At 50.9% G+C, this 16,570-nt stretch overlaps 6 protein-coding genes across 6 annotated transcripts; 4 read left to right on the forward strand and 2 right to left on the reverse strand.

Annotated features, from left to right (window-relative positions):
- Positions 1-3,674: 3,674 nt before the first annotated feature.
- On the forward strand, positions 3,675-4,395 carry TRIVIDRAFT_172553 (uncharacterized protein; the record flags this gene model as incomplete). The annotated part of the gene is made up of 1 exon (XM_014097640.1): positions 3,675-4,395. One exon carries the CDS (start codon positions 4,107-4,109, stop codon positions 4,302-4,304), a length of 198 nt encoding a protein of 65 aa, XP_013953115.1.
- Positions 4,396-4,429: 34 nt separating this feature from the next.
- On the reverse strand, positions 4,430-6,124 carry TRIVIDRAFT_193985 (uncharacterized protein; the record flags this gene model as incomplete). The annotated part of the gene is made up of 7 exons (XM_014097641.1): positions 4,430-4,532; positions 4,601-4,829; positions 4,890-4,986; positions 5,305-5,399; positions 5,461-5,526; positions 5,592-5,653; positions 6,120-6,124. The coding sequence occupies 7 exons, from the start codon at positions 6,122-6,124 to the stop codon at positions 4,430-4,432; spliced, it is 657 nt and encodes a 218-aa protein (XP_013953116.1).
- Positions 6,123-6,566, forward strand: TRIVIDRAFT_57726 (uncharacterized protein; the record flags this gene model as incomplete). The annotated part of the gene is made up of 2 exons (XM_014097642.1): positions 6,123-6,199; positions 6,299-6,566. 2 exons carry the CDS (start codon positions 6,123-6,125, stop codon positions 6,564-6,566), a joined length of 345 nt encoding a protein of 114 aa, XP_013953117.1.
- Positions 6,567-6,886: 320 nt separating this feature from the next.
- On the reverse strand, positions 6,887-9,090 carry TRIVIDRAFT_80721 (uncharacterized protein; the record flags this gene model as incomplete). Its single annotated transcript, XM_014097643.1, has 5 exons — positions 6,887-8,011; positions 8,069-8,228; positions 8,285-8,865; positions 8,926-9,005; positions 9,083-9,090. The coding sequence occupies 5 exons, from the start codon at positions 9,088-9,090 to the stop codon at positions 7,329-7,331; spliced, it is 1,512 nt and encodes a 503-aa protein (XP_013953118.1).
- Positions 9,091-10,530: 1,440 nt separating this feature from the next.
- On the forward strand, positions 10,531-11,226 carry TRIVIDRAFT_44111 (uncharacterized protein; the record flags this gene model as incomplete). The annotated part of the gene is made up of 2 exons (XM_014097644.1): positions 10,531-10,744; positions 10,820-11,226. 2 exons carry the CDS (start codon positions 10,531-10,533, stop codon positions 11,224-11,226), a joined length of 621 nt encoding a protein of 206 aa, XP_013953119.1.
- A 4,080-nt stretch (positions 11,227-15,306) lies between these two features.
- TRIVIDRAFT_43994 (uncharacterized protein) lies at positions 15,307-16,388 on the forward strand (the record flags this gene model as incomplete). Its single annotated transcript, XM_014097645.1, has 3 exons — positions 15,307-15,399; positions 15,485-15,775; positions 15,873-16,388. 3 exons carry the CDS (start codon positions 15,307-15,309, stop codon positions 16,386-16,388), a joined length of 900 nt encoding a protein of 299 aa, XP_013953120.1.
- Between the last annotated feature and the right edge of the window lie 182 nt (positions 16,389-16,570).

Genomic DNA, 16,570 nt, shown 5'->3' on the forward strand with positions numbered 1-16,570 from the left:
ATCGTTTTACCATCAATAGCGAGTTTTCATTGTGACAGCCTCGCCTCTTAGCGATACCCGAGTATTTCTAAAGCCACGAAAGTCCATTAGTATCTTTCTACATTCATGTATCACGATTCGTAAAGAATGCTATAGAAGACTCGGTACAGTAGAACATAGCATGTTGGTTCAAGCTGCGGATTCTCGGACCGGACACTGCTACATTACCTGTCAGCAATCTCCGCCCCTTAGGCAGATTTTGCAATCCCGACACCATAGAAAAGAAGCAGCAAGTTGTCGTCTGCTCAAGTTTGGGCATCAATGAACAAGTATCCACGAGTACATCGTCATCCTGGATGGGCCTTTTGCAACACTAGCCAGCCCCTGATTTCGACTCATTCACTCCGCGGTCTACTCAATCCCATTGGATAGCCAGTCAGCGAGGGCAGAGTCATGTCAGCTGCGTGGCACCATTTGTGCCAATGCCTGTGTTGTATCAGCAGGCTCCAGGCCGGAGATGAGGTCCGGGTATGTAACATGTGAAGCACACCAATCTGCCTATCAACAACTAGAGAAGCCACTTCCTAAATGGTCAGTGGGGCTTTAACGACACCAATTGAGAAGTATAATACAAAAGGAGTCAAAAAACTGAAATGTAGGTCAAAATTTTGACAATGTAGTTCATGTAATCAGCGGTAGTTCGCCTCACGGGGTTCTCCCCGAGTCCGTTCACTTCTGCCTTAAACGATCTCCACATCAACTGGTCAGTCTAACCTCTTCATATGATATCAAGAAATCATTGGGAAGAGGTACATGGTGAAGTGGATGTGATATCCAACTCGCTCTTCCCATCAGCATGAACAATGGCAGTATTGAAGGAGCTATCGCTCAACAACACTAAGGGGAAGTGAAAGAATCGGACCAATGAATATCGGTGTATTATGAGAAAGGTATCCATCATTCGGCCGTTATAAGAAACAGTTGATTTACCCTCTACTCGTACTTAGGTGGCCATGTTACGAGAACAATATTAAAGGTAGCAAATACTCCTAGCCAGACTTATATCTCGAGAATAGATTTCAAGAGGAACCTCAAGACACACTTCTAAAAGGCCACTTGAACTGGTGTCCTCTACACATAAAGCCACATTTAAATATCTGAAGCTGAATGGCCTCGGTCCAAGACCATTATACATACTACGGAGTACTCCGAGCACGACTCGTCTACTTGGTAGATTCAAACGTGAAGGCGCTTCTGTTCTGCCCGGTTAGGTAATCGTCAGCCCCCTCGAAAGCTCGAAAAAAAGCAGCCAGCAAAAAAGTTTTCCCATTTGCGGCCAAGCTCGCAGCAGGAGCATTACCTCCGGCGGCCAGAGGGCCAATCGCGAGCCAAATTCACCGCCGGTAACCAAAAAGTCTCCGCCCTCTTAAATTGGGAAATACGGCCAGAAAATTTCGTCTTGCCCAGCCCAGCAAAAAAAAGAACGAGCTGACTTGTACCGAGGCGGAACGTAGATCCCGTTTGGCGTGTCTTCGTAAGCCCAACGCAAGCCGCTCAGCAGTGGCGTGACAAAATCAAGGCGACAAATCTGCAACTGTGGCGACAGTACATTTCTTCAACGGTCTCGACGGTCCCCCACGGTGGCAAGTTCGCAACTTCAGCCACAGCCGCCACTGTCGATCACTGCGCGAGGCTGCTCTGGGACACGTCGATTGGCGCGCGATTGGATCTCATTGGTTGGACGGAGACAAGTGGTGCGTAGCTTTGACGACAAGCATGGGCAAATCTCAACCTCGTGGGATCGGCGGCGAGGCGAGATGGATATTGAACATGCAAAATTGAATCAGAATCCCGTAGATCTACTCGTATTCAATTGGTGTGTCGTTCGGCAATGCAAACAGCAGCTCGAAGCCCCAAGGAAAGGGTCGAGATCCTGGGCCGTTACCAGCATCCTTGGCCGGCTCGTTTGATTGGTCCCAAGTGGTCCCTCCAACGCAACGCCTTTGTTGTGGCCATTGCAAGGGTCATGGCGGCATTCGCACATTTTAGGTGAGCACCATCATTCGTAAAGAGCCGTAAAGCAAGCTAACATGTAAGTCGTATGCCGTACCAAAGAGCCGGAACAACAGACACTAAACCAAGAAGGCCATGAGCGTCCTTGACTCCATAGCATGGAAATGGCAATAGCCAGGTCGAGACTCCGCCAACCCGCTACGCTGGAGTCCCTGAATAGAATAGTGGAAGATGGTCTTCGGCCTCGGCGCCACACGTGGCTGGCTTGTGCCCAACGATCCGTCCTTAACACAAGGATAGAACATGGGGAATTTTGCCGCCTTGAATCTTGAAAGCTCAGTTGACATCTCGCTGGCGTCACTCTTCGCTTCGTGAAGTGGCACCGGCCACGTAGCGTCGACTTGTGATTCTACTTCTACGCAAGAAAACTGCGGAAATGAGGTCAGTTTGTCTGTCAGGATTTTCCCCCGTGCTTATCGCTGGTCTGAGCCGCTGTTACATACTTGTACAATACATACATACTGTATTTCCCCGCCGCTGTGGCTGAAGCATGTGAACCTGTCAACAGCCTAGCTTTGGCCAATCATTGCGTCCTGCCAAGCGTCATATAGATGATCATCTTGTATATAGACCAATGATATTTGGTATAGCCCTGTTTTTGAATAGATCATCTCCGAAACAGAAGAGTTGTGTCAGAGAGACCACAGGAGCATATGCATATAGGAGAAGTTGCGTCAGCCACCACCTGTGGCAAGGATGATGGCGATAATATGCCGTCACGTCTCAGGAGAGACACGGCTGGTTCACTTTCATTCAAAGTACCAGTCAGTGAAGTAGTCAAAGACTAAAAGTCTCGGTTCTTCTTTCGTCTTAGCTACCCGACCAAGGCGAGTTCGACTTCAAAAGCTAACTAACTTTTCAAATGTGCTCCTGACCAGGAGGCGGAAATGTACAGCTGCCGTGATATACGGCTCTACAACGCCACCCTGTGGCGCCTCGAATTCCATACGCCGTGTGGAGCTTGTTTGGGACCGGATTCCCGATGTCAAGGGAAGAGCTACACCCTCGATCCCCAACGGGGCTTGCAAAGCATGTCCATCGGAAAGTCTTCCGAGTCCAATGACAACCAGGAGGGCGTCTGGGCCGTCTGGGCGCGCCTCACTCACACCCCCTTCAGTCATGTCCCGGTGCTAGCTGCGGGTAAACGCCATGGGTGACAAAATGAAGCCAATAGTATCAACAGGAGGCAAAGCCGATACCTTGATCTACATGGCAGGTTAGCCCAGGGACTGCAGGGTCCCAAGGCAAATTTCAGCCACAATACTTCGTCCAGCCGTCAGGGTGGGCAGCAGATTCCAGGCAAGCCAGGCAGCGGGCCCCAGAACTGGGCCTTTCCACCAGACCTCAGTAAACATAAGTGAGATGGACGAAAAGTTCCTGAAAGGTAATTCTAGAAAAAGCGGACCGTCCTTGGGGCTCGCCTCGGTTTTGTAAGCGCGGCCTGCTGCTTCGGCCTATCACGTCTAGCTGGAGCATTTGCTCCGGGGCTTTCTGTTGCTGTGCCCAATGCGAATCGGATCACACATGGCTCAAGCCAGCACAAAGAAATGCGGTGGTGCACGCGATTTTATCTGTCAAAATGGCTCTTCTTCGCTGTTGCAATTGCCTGTGTCTCTCACAGGCCAATTGTGTGCCATCTCCCGGTGAATCCCTGAAGCAGCCACGGAGGGACAAGGCCGCTACAAACCCGCCTGTCCACTCCCCCCCAGTCCGCTGTGGCTAGGAACCGGGCAGTGGCAACGGTTGGTAGCTGTCTCCATTCGGATAGGAGCCTCCCTCCTGCCTGCCTGAAGCCACATCTTGTGTTGATCTTCCCTAAATCTTCAGGTCCGGCCGTCTTCTTGGGGAGATTGTTTGCCCGCTGGCAAGTTCAACTTTCAAGTTGTATTCCCGGTAATACATCTTGCCATTTTGCCATTTCCGTCGGGCACTTTCAGAAGCAAGATACAGAATCGCCTCTCCCATGTTGTCAACACAAGGAATTCGCCCTACCCCTGACCATCTTTTGATCTCCGTCGTCAAGAGTGCTTGACGGGAAATTCTACTTCAGATAAATGTGCACGGCGCATACGGCTGAATGCCCAGTTTGCGGGAAAGAATACCTCATCTTTGCTGCTCTTTGTCCGGATTCCCGGCCACCTTCAAGCGACTGCCCTCAGGGGGTGACGATCATAAGCGAGGAAATGCGTGAAGGCGGATGTCCGAGTCCCGTTTGTCCAAACAGCCTGAGAGGTGGCTGTCAAGTAATGTAACGACTAGCTCAATTACAAACAAGGAGAGACTGCCAGGTGCAGCCGAAACAAAAGAAAACACAGAAAGCCACGACAAAGACAGCACACTCGGAACGCTTTGGAATTGGACTGACCCCTGAATCAAATCAGAGCTTCTGCTCGGACGGTCCTATCTCGACAATTTGGTCAACACCTTGGTAGGGGGGCACGTCGAAGTTATACTTCTTGGCAATAGATGGAGACACGAATCTGTCACCACTGGTCAGTTGGCTGGCTCTGATGAAGATGACTCGAGCATGAAACAAAGAGGTACGTACCGTCCACCAACAAAGTGCCGGCCAGTAAAGTGATTGACCAATGGCTTAGGGGCCGTGAGGCTGACAAGAGCCGTGGGCATAAAAGAGCTACCTAATCCTGTCTTAGGAGGGCCGTTTTCGATATCCCATGACGACGGTGCATCCACTGAGGTGACAGGTATTATGGTCTCCTGGAGAGATTTGATCACGGCCGGAAATGGCTCCCGAACTTCGCCTGAAAAACTAAAACCTAGAGCAAGGGTCAATCATCGAGAACTTTGTCTAGGTGTGCAAAGTACACGGCACAAACCGAATATCGCATCCACTATATGGTCCGTCGATTTCATGGCGGTAGGGAAATCATCGACGAACGGAATCTCGAGATCCTCGAGTTGCTTAGCCAATCGCTACGAGCCATTGGTTAACCACCCTCCAAACATTCAGAGAGAGAACTCGCGAGGAGTTGAAATTTCAGAGAGATAGAGAGGCAAAGAAAGATGAATCAGGGCGGAGGACAAGTGAACCCATCGACAATTTTTGATCCACGACACATTCCGAATATCAAAGAGAAGCATCCTTCAGCAACGCCTGCTCCTTGTGAACCCAAAGAAGATGCCCAGAAGCACAAGTTGATAAACAAATAAATGCCGAATATCGCTTGTCCTCGCATGTTCAATGGTATACAAGTGTGGCCAAAGTTGAACAAACTGAGAATGCCCACTCACCTGATAAAGTTCATTCTTGCTTCTCTTGGGGTAAAAGATTGTTGGCTTGTAACCATAGTAGAATAGATGTCGTGCGGCAACAAGGCCGTCTCCGCCTAGGGATGACAGTCAGATATTTGCAATCTGAGGGGGAAGGGATATAGGCATGGGAAATACCATTATTTCCAGGTCCACAGGCCACAAGAACTCTTGGGCCTCTCTCCAAGGGCTGGACACGATAGACTAGCGGCGGCCTCTTAGTATCGGGCAGTCAATTCTGTAGCTTCCCATCAGGTGAGCATGCTGACCTGCTTGTGACACTGCCAGCCCGGCAAGCTCCATGAGTTGGTCAATAGAGAAGGCGCCAGTGCTCATAAGCTCCTGGTCCAGAGCCGCTGCAGCCTTTGCGCCGAGAGTCTGCGCAACACGGTTAGCGCTGTAAGCTTCAGCCACAAGACGGAGCGTGAGAGAACCTTGATAGCCATTGTGAGTTGTGCAGGGGCGAATGTCGAGATGCTCTTGTAAAGGCAGATTATGCGCCAGAGGTCAAACAAGGATGCGAACAACGGCCAAAATCCTGCGACCGAGGCGTCTCGGATGTATGATGTCGTTGGAGCTTAGCGACTGCCGTTTATAACACCAGCGTGATGTCAGCGGTTTCCGGGTCCTGCGACTCCATACACTGGCTCTGATTGGCAGGGACGGCTAAACTGCAACTCCGGTCCAAAATATTCTAGCCAACTCCAAAACACCATTGCCGACCAATCTTTCGAGGCCAATCGCATTTTACCAGATTTCGCTCTCTCCCATTCAGGCCAACCCTCACCTCGCCATACGCCATGGTCGTTAAAATCCGTCTCGCCCGATTTGGGCGCCGAAACTCCCCATTCTACAACATTGTCGTGGCTCATGCTCGGTACGTGCGCAGCCAATTGAGTTGAAACCCCCACCTGGCATGCATCAGCTCATGTCTGCAATTGACTGACACTCTTTTTTTTTTTTTTTTTTCCTGTAGTACTGCGCGCAACTCTCGTCCTCTCGAAGTCATTGGCACATACGATCCTGTCCCCAAGCCCGACCCCTATGACAACTCTGGCAAACTGCACAAGGACATCAAGCTTGACTCTCAGCGCGCACGATACTGGATTGGTGTTGGTGCTCAGCCCACTGACACGGCATGGCGACTACTATCCATGGTGGGCATTCTACCAAAGAGGGACTTTGCTCCAAAGGCAGACGAATCCAAGGGCAGTGTAAAGGCGGGCGATGTGAGGATTCGGTAAAGGATCTGTGATGGTCAAAGGAAAACGTGAAGATGTGAAAATTGGAGTGCGGATGATTGTATGATATGTGATTTGGGCATTTCAACGGCGTTGGTATGGGTTTGATATAGAGGGGCAAATACCACAACAAGCTTGTTTCAACTATATGAAGCTGGCTCAAATCGCATCTGACTTGAAATCGGTCAAGTGAGGTGTGTGCTGTGCATATCTGTTCTGCTCGTAAATGGTACGGCTCTTTGGTCTAAAACCATGATATACGCATCTGTATAGAGGTTAAATTTAATATCAAGATGAGAGGTACAATGCTGTAACAGCTGGTTCAATAAAAGGCTAGAGGCATCTGTATTGATCTGTTGAAATGATTCTATACCCTGCTACTAATAGTGCTCATATCATTCTAAGGATATCCATCTCTCCCTCTCTCTTTAATGACTCATGCCACAACATATTTCCACCCCCGCTGGGACGTAATAGCGCTTCGATATCATAAACCCTGTGCATCACAAAAGGATGACTATACAACTCGCTGCAGGGCTTTTCGTCAAACAACATCTCTCGTCATCGGTATACCCACGTTTCCAAAAGAAAAATGAAAAGAAAGAAATCAACGCCGTAAACCACCCTTGTCTAAACTCCACGCGTGTCAATAAGCTCTGTGGTATGTTGTAAGACCAAAAAAAAACGCCTCTCCAAAAAGAAAGACTGAGTGGCACTCTTTCTGCTGGTGTCTCCGCAAAACGATAACTTTATGTCAAATCATTCTTAGTGGGCAGCCGTAATGAAGAAAATGTTCATAACCAAGCAAACCACCATCACGACCATGCCGTAAATCGCTAGGGCCAGAGCCATCTTTCGTAAAAGGCCGTTGTCGACATGCTCCAAATCCCATCGCCACTTTCTACGCCAGCGCAGGGCACTTCCGCTCCGATTGCTAGCGGCACTGGCTGCACTGCGAATGCTGTGGGTGCTCTGGGCAAGCGCTCCGGAGTCCTCAACGTCAGAATCGTCAGAGCCATCCATATCGTCGTCCTCTTTGGCTAAGCGCTGATGGTGGACACTTTCGGGATCGCTAATTTTATAATAGAATAGACCAGGTAGAATGAAGCTAATGGATGTAGATCCCGTGCTACCGACAAAGGCAAGAACACGGTCAAGGCTGCTGACTGAGAGAGCAGTGATGTAAGCTAGAGTTAGAATAATCGTAGTAATGAGGGCAAATCTGAGATCAGACATTGGTGCAGTGCTGCCGTGGTCACCACGCTGTGCCGATGACGAGTTCAGTAGAGGGGAGCCAGCACGGCCGCCGCTTGAGTTTCCCCTGCTGGGTCGCCAGTTGAAGACGGCATCGAGAGAGGCACGACAAGGATGGACCTGTAAAGGAATGGAAAATAGGACGAGGACAACGATTGCTGCTTTTCCAATTGTAGAGGCGACTCCGGTGGGGTCTAGAAGATGTCATGTCAGTACTAGGCGCTCACTGTGTGATGACAGGTGATTCTTACACATGGATACAATGTTTCCAACAATGGAATTACCAAAAGTGATGTATCCAGTAATGGCCACCAAGACATAGATGGATGCTGCAGACCCAATGCTAGATCCTACGACTCGCACAATGCTGGGTGGGGAATTGTCCTTGATCTCGTTGATGATGGAGAACATCTAAAAAGAGTCAGCGACTTGAACAACAGTGGAAGTTGAAGTGAGCTCGATCATACGTTCTGGTGACAAGTATAGGCGAAAACAACCACAGGCAGCGCGCTGAGGGTCTCGACGGCTCCAGCCCATTGAATGACTCGGATGTTGCTTGGATCGGCATGGGGGTCCACGGAAAAGTGATAGATGACTAGAATAATGAGATATCCAATCGATACCAAAGCGACTATGCTAGTATATTTGAGTGAGTCGAGTCGCTTTAGAAAACTCAGAGGGATAACCAGGAGCATAAAAGCAGTGATCCAAAAATTCCGGTCCACCAGATAGGGAATCTTGTCCGCGTTGCTGTTGAAGCCCAAGGCCACTCCGGGCATAAGGTCGCCAATGATGATCATGTATGAAACTCCAACACCGAAGCACTTGATGGCGATGGCCGCATCGAAGATGACGGATGCATTTGGATACGTCAACTGGGACAGGGCGAAGAAGGAGGACGTTCCGCGGTCGAGATAACGCGCGCATCGGGACTGGAGGTAGAGGCCGAACGCAGAAGTGAATCCAGACCAGATGATAAGGAGAGTTCCCAGCATAATTCCCATGTGCGACAAGACCGATGGCATGGCAAGTGTGCCAGCTCCAACAACTGCGCAGCCAAGTTAGCAGCCGTTCAAAGATGTCGCAATCGAGGGCAGGGGTCGCGAACTTGTATTCAGCAGATTAACGACGCTGCTGCCCATGCTAGCCTGTCCGCCATGGCCATCTTTACCGGCTCGGCGTCGTGATCTATAACGTGAAAAGAGAAGTCAGTCAGTCAGTCCGTCAATGATTCCAATGCGCACAACCGAAGCCCTCCGGCTCACCTTGCCATGTTGCTGGAGCCCCCAGGAGAGGCGGCCCTATCTGAGATGCTTTGGTAGTTCGTCATAGCCGGTCTCGATACGGCTTGCTCGGCGGGCAGACGCGCTGCCCAACGGTCCTAATGTAGCAACCCTCTGGCTGGTGCTCAGCCGGAAGTTGGTCGGGTGACCAGCTGTCGATGCCAATTTCCGGGTATCGCAGAGGGTAGACGTCGTGCGACAAACAACAGGGACGGCCTGGAGGGCGGCGCTGCGGGTTTGTATGGATAGCGAGTGTCGGAGGGAGGATGGCGAACGAGCGGCGGCTGGCTGCCAGGTGAGGTGAGGTTGAAGATTGTGATGCCCGCTGCCAAATTGGCCCTGACCGGGGGGGTCTAATCGTCAGCGCCCTGGCAGAAAGCGCTGTGCTGGCCTGGCGTCTCGGACAGTGACTGCATTTTACAGCGGGGGGCGCCTCCGGACCCAAACGGCCGGCATCCGCAGCCAATCACGAGGCATGGGGCACATGGCCACATCTTATCGCGATTGCGCCACTCCGTATTCTTTCCGATGCCTCTGCCGCTGAAAACAACAGGGCAGAGAGTAGTGGTAGATAATTGGCACCCAGTATATGCAGTATTTGCTTTGTCGTCGCTCAATGGCTCGGGTTGTTGGTTTTTACTCATGCTGTGCTTTGTGTTACAGGTAGTGCACGCTTCTCCCGTAAAGGGTCCACTCCAGGCACAGATGCTACTGCACTCAGTGCCTGTCTTGGCCTCGAGTTAGTCTAGTATGGTGTGGTTGAAATTCACGGTCCAGCGCACAATGCATGGCATCAATAGCATGTACATAGCAACTATGCCTAATGGGCACTTTATAAACAGGCTGCTTGTGGCGATCTATACTCTCTCCGTGGTAGCATTTGATTCAGTGTAGCACTTTGCGCACATCAGCCCGTCTCTCGGCAGAAACAGGGCGTCTAAGAGGCACGTGTGCTGTGATGCAGAGTTACACAGCAACTTGGCGATTATCACCACTACTAATATGTAGGTAACGCAGAGGCACTTACAACGCAGAGGCTGTTTCATGACCTGAGGGCTTACATAGTCGTACAAGAGCTTAGTTAATAGGATAACAGCCTCCTTTATATGACGTGGTTGATAATAATGGATAGCTTATGCTGTAGTGGATGTGCAACCGATGGATGCCGCTTGTACCCCCTGCTACCTAACCACTGAATATTCAAGAGCGTGCAGTTGGAGCACTCCAAAATCCAGCGAATCACAGCACACGGCACTAGTCCGCGAACGCACATGCAGCTTCAACCCGAAAGCTGCTCCAAAGCGTCATAGTGCAACCAGCTTCGCATTCTTCACTCAATCGCAACTCGCAAACCACAGGGCAAACGCAAAGCGCTTACCGCCCTCATCCTCAAAGGCTGGCGCCTGCCAATACGCAAAATGTCGGTGGAAATGGACGATCCCCTCGACAAAACCACGCTCGCGACCATCTCTCTCCTCGAATCGCGCCTCCTGCGGATCGAGCATCTCCTCTATGGCACCACTGCCTCACCCTTCTCCAGCCAGAACCAGCATGACGCTGCCCTCGCGAAGATGGACGCCTTAGAACGGCGATTTGGAAGAATGATTTCTCAAATCCGTGTCTATGCGGAGCTTCTCAAGATCTGTCAGTTCAGCCCAGTCCACCGAAGCATCGTCCTCTTATAAGCGCAACGTCTTCTAACCCTTTTCGCTCGCCTAGACAAGTCAAATCCAGATCTCTTCCACGCTCCTCCTCCCTCTCAGCCTCCCTCCCAACTCGACTCGGAGGCTGTCCAATCCATCGTCCTCTCCGCCGCCTCGTCTTTCCCCGCTACGCTCTCCGCCCTCACCGCCGTCAAGGACATCCCCATCCCAGAGTCCTCTGCCAGTGCGAGTCTGATCTCGCTCACCCAACGCATGAAAGCCATCGAGGCTACACAGCTCGCGCAAGCTGCCGAGATTTCCGCTCTCCGAAGCAGAAGCGAGGCGCTTGTACGATCATGGTATGAAAACGGGGCGGTGGTGAACTCTCAAGTATTAGCGCACACCGAGGGCAAAATCCAGAGGGTGGAGCGTGAAGTGAGAAGAAGAGAGCGGATAATCGAAGAGGAGAAGCAAGAAGAGTGAGCTGATTGCGCCGTTGCAGCGCATGACATTCAATTCTGGAGACTCAAGTCACCCTCCTCAATTAGGGGGGATTTCGATGTTGGTGTCCAACTACGGTTTGCTTTTTACAGCAAGATTTTGTCAATGAGGTTATTCAGAGGCATTGCGACCAACAGCCTCACTGGAATCCGAACCAAATTCCTCACTCGACCTAGCCATGGTGCTAGAGGTGGGCGGAAGACAGTGTCTCCGAGATGCCGCAGTTGTGGGTGTTTGCTATAGAGATGATCGAACTGACCTAGGCACCTGGTGGCTTGTTGGGATATGACGCCGGAAATGAAGAGAAACGCATGATGAAAGACAGATACCCCGTGTTAGATTAGATGCTGCCACTTCCCCCGGTTTCACGTAACCTGAAGCCGATGGTGAGGAGATCTTGGCCAGCTTAGACAGCTCAAAGAACTTAAAATTCCCGCTTACGAGAACTACACCAACCCGCCAATTTCGATATACCACCGTAAGGAAGCAGATAATCCAACGGAAACACTCCGATTGTATGTCACTAGTCGTCATGGAGAGTAAATCTCAAGACTGGTTCAAACTCGCGGTGCGTCAACCTCCGGGTTCTTGGTCCCCGCGTTTCAGCAACTCAGAAGAATCGAAAATGATACAGTACCGATGGCGCTCGTATGGCACGAGGGAACCTATCAGAAAGATGCTCTACGCAACGGCTACTCCCAGCTGGCTCAAACATTTCACTCGTGACCAACTCCAAGGTCGCGTGAGAACACCCTCAAATCCAGAATCCATGCAGCTAGTCGCTCAAAAAAAGGCCGAGATTCATATTCAGCCCAGCAAAAGCTGTCACTGCCGGCCTTCTGTGGCGTCTTGGTTTCGAGCAGGCCAACTCCCGGCAATCCCATTGTCAAAGGGCCATATTCTGAAAAGTCCCACTCTACACGTGCCTGACAATAGCCAATGACGGACGGCATGGTGATACGTACTCTCGGGATCCGTGGTGCCAGGCTAAAAGAGGCCGCCAAATGGATCAAAACCGGGCCTAGTCAGGGGTTTGATGGGGACTCGCGAGTTTCAATTTCCATGTTACAGATTTTAGAGCCTTTTGTTGCCTGTGGGGGAGAGTTTTTGAGATTTAAAAGTAATTTTTTTTTTTTTCTCTTTCAATATGAAAAAGTCCCCATTTTGGCTCCGTCGTTTTCTCACATGCTAAATTGGGGGTTTTGGATATACCATTGTATTCGAATATTGAGATCAATAGTGCTGACAGAACCATCACTATTCAGCAGAGAGCCCTGGAGTACGGAGTACTTCTGCTCAATAGCTCTTACATGGTTGTCTATGTACAAGTACTCGTATACGGAGTACGAACCGTCAATAGCTTGAATCTCGCCAAGGATGGCCCTGTATGCTAATCTGCGAGACTCTCCATCTTGATTCTGTAACTTACAATAGCAATGTGGTACTTGTACCCAGATCCTTGGTACTGGTTTTTTTGTAAGAACTGAAGTAACAGCGTCAGGATCCTCTTCATCTCTTGCTTCGATATGAATTGAGCTCCCTACGTCAGACCTACAACTATATGATGCAGTTGAGATATCAACTTACAGGCTGTCGAGACCTAGAATCACAGATCGCCCTGGATCTAATACACGTACTGCTCCAGGCCAAGCGCCTGCAAACCGGAACACAAGCCGGATAAGACGACAGCCTCATGCAGATCTGCTCCGTAGTGCGGTTCCGTGACAGCACTGGAACATGCCCAAGTGAGGAGAAAGATGCACGACATCCGCCGCGCGTGTCGAGTCGAAAGAGAAGTGGAGCGCTGACGAGCCGCAAAAGAGATGCGCCAGTCAATCGATGCCATCAAGCAGGTTGACGGCTTCACAAGTACGGACCATCCGTGTACAGGCGTCTACCTGTGTAGCTGAGGCTCAGATTCAAAACACGGGCAGCTTCTAGATACGCCATCCACTCAGTACTCGTACTGTACAAGCACTGCACTCGTAGGCATTGGCTGGCCTCGCAAAGCAATTCTTTCCGGCAAGCCGTTAACCATCAATGTTTGCAAGGCTGGCCCGTGTTGAGTGGGGCATATGAAGCATGAAACTCGTTGTGGAGGAGCGCACGACTCCCCTGCATTTTCCAAGGCCAGGGTCACCACCTATCGTGAGCGTGTTAGTGCTGGCGCGAGACACGCCGCCGAATCTCAGACCATCGCCATGGTCAGCGCCCGATTGGTGAGAAAAACACGGGAAAATGAGAGAAAAGAAAAAAAAAGAGAGAAAATAATCACTGCCGGAAGAGCGGAAGGGACTCGCTGACACGGCCCCATGATTACTCGCTGGTATTGATTGATGCCTGTAATTCATCCGTGCTGGGCCCTTCACATGACACTTTTTGCACAAACAATGTGCTTGCTTGTACATTCTGCCAGAGCCGTGCGTGAACCTTTTCAAGACCAATGATTGCCACGGCTTCTTGTTCCCGGCGTTTCGCTACGTGACATGAAATGGCGGCGGATCCAAAAAGTGGTGGAGAAGCAAATGACGACAGATGGCAGAGTAGTGAAATAAATTGTCACTTGAAGCATCATGGAGTGCATTCCTTGGAAAGGCAACGGCCGCAAGAGCTTTTGCTGCCTACCTTAGTAGTATCTACCATTCCTGTCCCGAGTTTATTCCCGTTGGCGCGCAATCAGGAGCGTACATGTGAGAAGAAAAGATTGATGTAAGAATTACTGTTTTTGAGATTGGGTAGCTACAGTAGGTAGAGATGGAAGAAACGCACACCGTCTCGTGATAGGTCCTCTTCTATTTTGCAGCATCAATCAATCCATGTTCAAATATCAATCAGCTTTAGCAGTTCACAGTATTAAAGAGCTGCCGTGGGTTAGTACATCTTCAGCTTCAGCCTGTACGTAACACCAAGTACCTGCTCAGCCTCCGCCCTCCAGCCAGTCCAGTCAATCACATCAATCCCGCAGCTTGCATGCTTGAACCTTTCATTTCGCACAGCCGAGCCACTCGATACGACACCATTGCATCCTGCAAAGCACTGTACAGCACCGCATATTACTGGGCACTAGCCTAGCACCAATCGCCAGGCCTAGCCACATCCCGGCTGCGAAGCGCTAGGGGCCACCGACTCCTCCCGTATCTTACATTGAGGTACACGCCAGCTATCAATGCATTGAGGTACCTGATTGATTGCTGACCTGGAGCCTCAGCGCGCGCACAGGGCACGGGTACATGTACCTTACAGGGCCTCAACTCTCCTCTGCAGTGGTTGCATTGCAGTGCTAACTCCAATCGTCGTGCTGGCTAGTACTGCAATCCTCGCTCGTCTCCCTGTTCCTGTTCCTGTTCCTGTTCCCTCGAATCCAGCAACTCGACAGGTTCGCAGCTAGTCCAGCCCAGCCCAGCCCAGCCCAGCCCAGCCCTGTTCGTGTTTCTCGCATCGCCACCTCGTCTCCTTTGCATTTGATCTCACCTCAACTTATTCATCGTCGCAAGCGCCGTCCCTAGGAATTCTGTCCCGGCGGATCTGCACCCACGCCTGTGCTGCCAGTTCTTGTACCTCACCAGCACTGCCCGTACTGCCTGTACTGCCTGTACTGACTGTGCTGTATTTTTCTGCCAACCTTGGAACCCCGTCGCACCAACTCCACCATCTCGCCCGGCGCCGTTTTCCTTTTCTCCCCCTTCAATCCATTTCTCCATCTTGCACCGACATCCGCCACTTTTTCCTTTCTTTCAATCCTCTCTTGACGACTCGGCGACCCTCGCGAAACCACCTCTGTCGCCGTCGCTTTTCCTTTCTTTTTCTTTTTCTCTCTTCACTCGTTCTCCCTTCGGCTGTGCCGGACACCAGCTACGCGCATTACACCCCCCAAAAAAAATAAACACGTCTTTTCTACTCCCCTCTGATCGACAATCGCCTCGACTCTCGACGACACTCTTTCCCTAAAGCGCATCCAATCACAGCGTCGACTGTCGCATTCGGCCGCTCGACCCCCCAACCGACAAGCTGGCTAACTCTCTTATGCCCCCCTACTCGGTTACTTCGCCGTCAATTCTCAAAATGGACCACTCCAACATCTACAGACGTCGAGGCTTCCAGGCTGGCAATATTTTGGGAGACCCATTTGCGCTCGCCACCACGTCCATTGCTTTTGTGCGTTCCGTCCCGTTGCCTCCCCCCCTTTCTCGCCGCCGCGTTGAATCAAAATGGTAAGCGTCAGAGCTAACGACTTGTCTAGCTTGCGTGGCTTATCACCATTGTCGGCTGCGTCATCGGCCAGATACAAGAAACACCAGACGACCCATTCCCCAAGTTCGCTTGGTGGGCAAGCGTATACAGTTTCTTTTTGATCATTGGCATTTTCTATGTCGTCGGCAGCGACACAATTCAAACCTATCATGTGGCGATTACGGGATATACTTCTGGAGGCATGGTGCTGGTAACCTCGTCCGTCAACTCGCTGGTATACTCGAAGAGCGGAGCTAGAGAGGCAGCGGCTGCTGGCTTCATTCTTCTTTCCATGGTCGTGGTAAGTTGCCGCATTTCAAGCTAGGGATTTTTTTTTTTCTTTTTCGTAGTACTTTTTTCTCATAATTGGCGTATGCTGACATTCAATGCGCGCACAGCTCGTGTGGACTCTGTACTTTGGATCGACACCTTCTGCTACGCCCCGTGCTTTCCTGGACTCCTTTGCTCTGACCAAGGAATCGGCCACCATGCAGCGACAAACCATGAGCAACTACGGCGGAGGCATGGGCCGTCCTGAGACGTCCAATTCCGTCCAGCCGCCTCAAATGTACACCTCTGCCCAGCTCAATGGCTTCGAAAATCCTTCGCCCGTTGGCGGCGCCTCTCAAGTCGGTGGAGGACGCGGCTCCAACGTTCCTGGCTTTGGTGGTAATGCTGGACCAGCCCAGATCAAGGTGACAGGCCCTGATACCGAAGTAGTGCCACCCACCGAATATCCCTATCGCGCAAAGGCCATATACAGCTACGAGGCCAACCCCGATGACGCCAACGAGATTTCCTTCGCCAAGCATGAAATCTTGGAAGTATCCGATGTCAGTGGACGATGGTGGCAAGCGCGAAAAGAAACTGGAGAGACTGGTATCGCACCTAGCAACTATCTCATTCTGTTATGAGCTATGACGACATATCCAAGCGGGGAGTGCATTTCTGGGGAAGTGAAGCCACTATGGATGTTCGATTTGAACAATCATTGGATGGAGGTAGTGACACACCTACGGGTCTGGCCTACCATTCTCACGTATACCTTTTTTCCCCTTCGCTTTTATACCCCCGTGCTCTCTCTCTCTCATCTCAC

This window comes from Trichoderma virens (assembly GCF_000170995.1).
Source record: "Trichoderma virens Gv29-8 chromosome Unknown TRIVIscaffold_85, whole genome shotgun sequence".
Lineage (NCBI taxonomy): Eukaryota > Fungi > Ascomycota > Sordariomycetes > Hypocreales > Hypocreaceae > Trichoderma > Trichoderma virens.